The 8095-nt window shown below is 39.6% G+C and overlaps 1 protein-coding gene across 5 annotated transcripts in view; it reads left to right on the forward strand.

Annotated features, from left to right (window-relative positions):
- Nucleotides 1–8095, forward strand: part of ELP1 (elongator acetyltransferase complex subunit 1) — an 80951-nt gene that overhangs the window by 32961 nt on the left and 39895 nt on the right. For 4 of the 5 annotated variants that reach the window (XM_017498561.2, XM_017498562.2, XM_037727890.1 and 1 more), the window contains exons 11-14: nt 176–406; nt 1800–1970; nt 4938–5037; nt 6330–6512. In XM_017498561.2, the coding sequence (XP_017354050.1) occupies nt 176–406; nt 1800–1970; nt 4938–5037; nt 6330–6512 (685 nt within the window). The remainder of the gene's footprint in view (nt 1–175; nt 407–1799; nt 1971–4937; nt 5038–6329; nt 6513–8095) is intronic. The other variant, XM_037727891.1, reaches the window with a different exon arrangement.

An 8095-nucleotide genomic window follows, 5' to 3' on the forward strand; every position in this document is an offset into this window, starting at 1 on the left:
TTTTATCTGCATGGAAAGCTGTTTTTTTGGCAATTATTATTGTTCTTAGTTTAGAGAAGAGGCTGAGCAGGAAGGATCCTTTGAAAAAGGAAAGATTGCCCTTGTCTCCCTCTGGCAATTGATGTGAAGTCTGCTTCCCAGCCTCTAATGGCCTTCTTTTTCTTTTTCCCTGCAGTTCAGCTCTGGACTGTTGGAAACTATCACTGGTATCTCAAGCAAAGTTTATCCTTCAGCACCTGTGGGAAGAGCAAAATTGTATCTTTGATATGGGACCCTGTGACCCCGTACCGGCTTCATGTTCTCTGTCAGGGCTGGCATTACCTCTGCTATGATTGGCACTGGACAACTGACCGGAGCTCAGGAGATAATTCAAGTGACTTGTCCAGTGTGGCTGTCATTGATGGAAGTAAGCTGCTGGAAACTGTGTCCATGAGCCTGCAAGTGGTCCTAGCCTAGGGGCTGCAAATATGGTGGTTTGACTGGAACAGCAGGGAATCTTTATTTGTTTTGGCTGTTTGGGTTACTTGTTTTATTTTTTAATTGAATGGGATATAAGGTGGGGTATATTCTCTTCTGAGAACCATCATCCCTCCTCCCCATGGCAGTTCCTGTTATACAACATTTGTGGCCTTCACACATTTACTTGTCTGGCCTTTTTTTTTTTTTTTTTTTTAGACGGAGTTTCGCTCTTGTTGCCCAGGCTGGAGTGCAATGGCGCGATCTCGGCTCACCGCAACCTCCGCCTCCTGGGTTCAGGCAATTCTTCTGCCTCAGCCTCCTGAGTAGCTGGGATTACAGGCATGCGCCACCATGCCCAGCTGATTTTTTGTATTTTTAGTAGAGACGGGGTTTCACCATGTTGACCAGGATGGTCTCCATCTCTTGACCTCATGATCCACCCGCCTCGGCCTCCCAAAGTGCTGGGATTACAGGCGTGAGCCACCGCGCCCGGCTACTTGTCTGGCCTTTGAAGACACTGAAAACTTTGACTCTAGGTAGAGAGGACGACAACAGTAGAGTCTTGTGGGATTGGGTGTGTTAGCCTTACCTGTTTACCCTGACACAGATTTATAATTGATCCTTGTACCACCCCCTTATGTTGCTTTGTTTCCTGATATAAATGCTTGCCAATTATATACCTCTCCAGTATGTTCAGTACATGTCATAGATGTTTGTCTAATACGAAGATTAGGTTGATATTTTATAATTAGGTATAAGGTTTTTTAGGGGGTGGGATGGGGCGGCAAGATTGAGGAGTGAAGTAGTCACCTTAATGAGCAGTTTCATTGCTGATAATAAAAGGGAACACTTGCTTCTAAGATTGTAATGTGTGGTGGTATACTAATTCATATTCTGTGTAATGCTCTATATAATACTGATTTTATATGCATGTATTCTATATAGAGAACTTAATCAGATCTGCCTTATTACAAAATCCACACATAAGAACGTGCTTTAAGGAATTTGAAGGTATTAATTCCTTTGGTTTACTGTGGCTTGGTTGCAGCCCCAGGTTTAAAGCTAGAGCTCTGACCCTCAGCCTTTTTGCCTTAGTCCCTGGCACCTGAAACTCCAAGTTCTGAGAGGACTACTCTAGGCCTGGCAGTGACAGTGGCTGAGTATAGACAGAACCCATGACATTTCCCCACTCGACACTGTTTTTAAACTTAGGAGAAAAACACTGAAAGTTATATTTTGTGAATTGCCATTACTATTTAGATATACTGTGATGTTCAGATGGCTTATCTTTCAAACTGAATATCCTTGTGTCTAATCCTCCTCTTTCTTTTTCACTGCAGACAGGGTATTGGTGACAGTCTTCCGGCAGACTGTGGTTCCGCCTCCCATGTGCAGCTACCAACTGCTGTTCCCACACCCTGTGAATCAAGTCACATTCTCTGCACACCCTCAAAAGAGTAATGACCTTGCTGTTCTAGATGCCAGTAACCAGATTTCTGTTTATAAATGTGGTATGTTAAAAAACTTCTACCAAGGTGTTCTGAATCAAGTCCCTTCTACTCCTACATAAAAGCAAGTTATAGCTTTGTTGTTGCCATAGGTCTAGTGTTTCTCAAAATTGTGAAGTCTGTAGTTGCTATCATTATCATTATGATATTTAATTGGCTTGGGTTTTTTGTTTTTTTAAAATCCTTCTCTGGTTTATACTAGCCATTCCTTTTCCATTGCTGAACTTGAAGAGTCAGTTATTTAAGAATCACATTGAACTCTGGAAATAGCATAGTATGTTATTACATTGTTAACATGTTTTACTATTTTAATTGCCTTTACACATATTTTCAATTGATCTCATCCCTCCTAGGAGCTGTGTCAGAGATTATAGATGAGGGAACTCTGTGTCAGAGGTTTTGCAATTTGTTTGAACAAGAATGGACAAGGACCTCAACCCAGGCATTCTAGTTCTTCCACAGTCCCGTTGCTTTCAGTTCCTCATTGCTTTCTTGATGTACTGGGGAACCTGAAAGTTGTTTTTATTTGCGGGTTCTGTGGTTATGTCATAAATTCTACCGGCATATGGCAGTGGTTGCCTTGTTTTCAAATATCTTTTGAATTCTCAGAAAAAGCCTAGATAGTTGCCAAGAGAGAGTAATCAAAATTAATTAATTTAAATTGGAATTTCCTACTTTCATACCAGCTTTTCTGTTAAGTCAGCAGCCCACTGTTTACATGAATCCTCTGGATTTATCACCAATTTCTCTGATTATAGTTTCACTGTGTAAAATGCTATTACAGTCCTCCTTAAACTTTTTAAAATAGCTTTAAAAAATGTACTAATATGTTCATTATCAAGGCAAAAAGAATCAGATGTAAAGTAAGCCTTTTTGGTACTTAACTGTATGATGCTAATGAGTTTATATGTCACTTTATGATGTATGGGATGTTTTGCTCTGTGTTCACTTAAAAAATAGCTTTATGGCCGGGTGTGGTGACTCATGCCTATAATCCCAGCACTTTGGGAGGCCGATGTGGGTGGATCACGATGTCAGGAGTTCAAGACCAGCCAGGCCAAAATGGTGAAACCCCGTCTCTACTAAAAATACAAAAATTAGGTAGGCATGGTGGTGGGTACCTGTAATCCCAGCTACCTGGGAGGCTGAGGCAGGAGAATCGCTTGAACCCAGGAGGTGAAGTTTGCAGTTAGCCAAGATTGAGCCACTGCACTCCAGCCTGGGCAACAAGAGTGAGACTATCTCAGGGGGGTAAAAAAAGTTTCATATCATTCATCTATTTAAAGAGTACAATTCAGTGGTTAATGTGTGTGTGTGTGTGTGTGTGTGTGTGTGTGTGTGTGTGTGTGTATCATATATATGTGCGTATATATATATATATATATACACACATATACATATATATACATATATCTATGTGTGTGTGTATATATATATGTTTAAATTCACAGAGTTGTGCAACCATCACCACGATCTATTGTAGGACATTTTTATCTCCTCAGAATGAAACGCTGTACCACCTGCATTCATTTTACTTGATAGAAAACTCCCTATGATGAGATAGGACAGGTTGAGAGCTCCATTTTTGAAAGACGGTTTGGCATCAGTATGTGGGGTTGGCCCTAGCTCAGGGGTACCTGGAGGCAGAGATTCCAGTTAGGAAAAGCTGTTGTCAAGTGTCCAGGCAGGAGCTAGTGAGAGCTTGAGCCAGGGCCGTGTTCATAGAAACGGAAAGAAGAGAAAGATCATAACAAATCCATGAACTAAAACCCCTGAGAAGAGAGTTCGGATGTAAGAGAATCTGGAAAAAGAGATGGTGGACTGGAACAGGTCAGGGCTCAGTGCCCAAGCTGAAGGGAAATTAAGAACCTGGAGCCAAGTGGTAGACATTTGAATGGTGTGGAGCCAAGTGGTAGACATTTGGATGGTGTGGAGATGAGTTAGTTGCCAAATTTTTCAAAGATGGTGTTTGATGTGTCCTGCGTATCACCCCTTCCCCGCCCATTGTTCCTTGATTGTTTATTATATGCAGGCTTTTTTCTAGTACTTGGCTTGTTGTATTAGAAAACTAGTTGTACTTTTGTCTACTACTTGTTATTCCAGCTGTAGACAAAAGATCAAATAAATATAAACTATCAGATGGCAAGTGCTGTGGAGAAAAATTAAGCAAAATAAGGGATAGAGAGAGCTTATGGATAGGGGTTTACACAGGGAAGGTGGCTTTCTTATTTAGTGCGATCCCAAAGACCTCTCTGTGAAGGTGACATTTAAGCAGAGATCTGGTGAGAATCACTGTGGGAGCCATGCAGACGTCTGGGGTAAGAGCATCCCAAGCATTCTATGCTTGAGGGTGAAGAATGACAACAAAAAAGGAGTGTTCCAAGCAGAGTAAAAAGCAACCCAGAAGTGCCTGTTGTGTTTAGAAAATAGCCAGGAGGCCAGGGTGGCAGCAGAAGAGCAAATGAGGGGAAGGTCTTGGGTGAGGTCAGAGAGGTGATAGGAATCAGCTCTTGTAGGGCCTGGTAGCCTTTACTCTGAGTGAGATAGGACGCTACCAGAGGGCATAGAGCGGAGCAGCGCAGTGTTCTGGCTGAATTTTTTAAAGGCTTGCATTGGCAGCTGTGCAGTGAATAAACTGGATGAAGTATAGAAAGAAAATGTCTTTTAAGTAGGTGCTTAGGACTTCAGAGCATTTGAGGATATTGAGAGGTGGCTGAGGACAATGGAGGCAATAGCACTGGGCGGAGAGGGTAGCCTCTCCACCTGGTCTTGCTAAGATGTGGCCTTTATCAGAAGGATTCTGACTGATGTGATCTTAAGGGAAAAGCAGTATTTTAAGGAGGTTGAGATGTGGTTATGTTTTAGCTTGCTATTTGCCTTCTAGAACTCATTAATTGCAGACACCATCCCCTTAGTACTAGGAGAAATGTTATAGTTTACAATGATAGTATTTGCATTTTTGTTTTTCAGGTGATTGTCCAAGGGCCGACCCTACAGTGAAACTGGGAGCTGTGGGTGGAAGTGGATTTAAAGTTTCCCTTAGAACTCCTCATCTGGAAAAGAGATACAAGTAGGTTCTTAATTATCTTGGGCCTCTGGAAAGAGAATCAGCCAGCATTAAATTGAAAAAACAAAGTGTAGAGGTTAGGTAACTTACCCAAGGTCATGGACCTGGTAACGACAGAATCTAGGATTTGATTCTATTCTGTTTGGTAAGTCCATGTTCTTCATTACTAAACTGCTGTGCCTCCGGGATACATTTATTGTTAGATTAATAGAAATAATTAACTGAGTACAACAAATAACAGAATTTAATAATATTTCTTAAATATGTGTGACATAGTTAATAAATACAGCAGAAATGTACAACCTGTATATGATTTGGAGGCTGCCTGTATAATGATTAGTAGTTTTTAAAGAGCATTTACATGCATTTTTTCATTTCACAGACTTGAAACAACTAGAGAAGAGATAGAAGACAAATTAGAAAGTATGAGGCAGTTTAGAATATAGTTTTATTTAAAAAAAATTGATGAGAATAATGCCAAGTCATTTTTTAGGAGGATAATGCCAAGATTTCATGAAAGACATGAATACTTGTTGAAATCCTTGGGGAAGGGCTAGGTTTGAGGCTGGCAAAGAATTGGGAACACTGGGTTTAGTGGGGAAGAAAGTGCCAGTGAAAACCAGAGGTGGGACTGATTCTCCATGGGATACTCTGTGCAAATGCAGTGGAGAGCCTGAGTCCGGGAGAGATATGTCTGAGGACGAAGATGAAGCTAGTGACCAGCTTCATCCGTGGGAGCTGCAGATTTGCCACCTGATCTAAAAGACAGGAAGTAGCTATTACCGGTTTCTATGTGAGGTGACAAGAACAGTGCCCTGGTCAGGTGTGTAAAGGTTACCAAAGGAAGACATTGGAGACATGGAAACCATCTCTCCAGCTAGTCAGTCAGTTTAATGTGAGGTGCTTGGGAAAGGACCCATTCTACTGAGAGTCACATACCTGCCAGAGCCTGGTTTGAATGCTGGTAAGCCGTGGCAGTGGAAAAGCTCCAGGGATCATTAGTGTAGGGACTAGGGCAGGTAATTTTCTTGTGTAGTCAGTTTTCATCAAGATTCTCTTCAAATCTAAAGATTTTCAGGGCATGAGAAATTTAAGGAAAATATAAAAACATATTCTTAAGCCAGACAAAGATTAATTTTAGATTTTCTGGTATTTGGTAGTATCTCAGGTTTTGTCCCGCCAAATAATTAGGAGTTGACTGTGTACAAGATGCTTCATTCTTCCTTCATTCAGGAACATCTTAATGGTTTTTAAGTTTTATTCATGCCTTGGATATTCTTCAATATTTAAAACAGAATGCAGTTTGAGAATAATGAAGATCAAGACGTAAACCCACTGAAACTAGGCCTTCTCACTTGGATTGAAGAAGACGTCTTTCTGGCTGTAAGCCACAGTGAGTCCAGCCCCCAGTCTGTCATTCACCATTTGACTGTAGGCCCTTCTGAGATGGATGAAGAGCAGGGACAGCTCAATGTCAGGTATTGCCGTTTTTCCCTGTACTCCACGTGTTAAGCAAATGGAGTTAGGTTTTTGTCTTTTATGAGCTTATAACTTTTTCGACTTCCAGTGAGCAAGGTTGAGGAGCAGTAGCTTTCTTGTTAGACACACTTAACAAGAGGTTTAAATCCAGTTTTGAGCGATGTCAAAATAAGAGACCAAAAATATATCAAAAAGTTGTGAAAAGTAGGATAAATATTAATAGATGAAACAACATTTTAAAGATGTGTTAAATATTTTAATTCAGCATCTCCCCACATTTCTCCAGAGTGATTGTTATATGTTACAATTGATTTTTTAATAACTGTCAAGCATAGAGTGGCCAATTCTCATGAGCTAATGTGATGGGAAGAAATTTTGTATAAATGCAGTCATGTGCATGTATGTGCATGTGTATATAAAAATACATATATATGCATACCTTTTCTATGTTTAGATACACAGATACTTGACATTGTGTTGCCTGTAGTATTCTGTAAAGTAACATGCTGTCCAGGTTTACAGCCTGGTAGGAATAAGCCATACCACATAGCCTAGGGGCATAGTAGGCTATACCATCTAGGTTTGTGTAAGTACACTCTATGATGTTTGCACAATGATGAAGTCACCTAACAACACATTTCTCAGACATATCCCCATCATTAAATGATACATAACTGCATATATATGCTTTGTTTAGATGTGGTGACTTAAAAATGCTTCTTCTAGCCTTCTCCTTTAGATATCCTATTTTGTACTTGAGTACATTTGCCACCATAAAGTCTCTATTCTTCTTTGCTGAAATTTCAGTGTTCTCTGGGCCTGAGTTTTCTTTTGTTTCCTGACTATGTCTTCATCATGTAACAGGTTTCAGTTAATGAATGCTCTTTTCTGTAATACAGGCCCTGTTATGTAGTAGATAGCATTTTCTAGCCGGTTCCCAGAACTCCTTGATTCCAGTATCAAGACTTGGCACCTTTGTCCACTGGTACTAATCTCCACATTAATTTATAATTAAAGCCCTACTGGTGAGATTTCTCTTCTGAGAAACATTGTTGCAAAATTAGGAACCTTTCCTTTATATATATATATATATATATATATATATATATACATTATATACATTTATAGACATAGAAACATTTTAATGCAGTCATTTGCTCCTACTCTTTGACTCATAGTGCTTCATGATATTTTGAAAAACACTTTTGTTAACATGTCTAAATGCAGAATATATTCTAGAAATATGCAGCACTTAAAGTAAGCCAGTGGATTACCTTTTGAAAAGCAGAGCAATTTACTAAATTTCTACTTCTTCAGATTTGAAATTCTTTTATCATTAGCTTGTAGAAGCAAATGCTTGATGCAGTCATCTCATTAGCTGTAAAGGAAATGAGAAGTCATTTACGGTATATTTCTACTGCCTTGACTTTTATTTCTCAAAAAGACTGTTTTGTTCATATAAAATATTAATGTTTTTGAGGACAGCAAAATCCTTCAATTAAGTAGTTTACATTTACTGTAGCTTATACTCTGTAAAAAGTACACTTCTAAATGCTTTCTCTGTTTTAGCTTATTTATTTTT

This window comes from Cebus imitator, unplaced genomic scaffold (genome assembly GCF_001604975.1).
Source record: "Cebus imitator isolate Cc_AM_T3 unplaced genomic scaffold, Cebus_imitator-1.0 Scaffold244, whole genome shotgun sequence".
In the NCBI taxonomy this organism is placed as follows: domain Eukaryota; kingdom Metazoa; phylum Chordata; class Mammalia; order Primates; family Cebidae; genus Cebus; species Cebus imitator.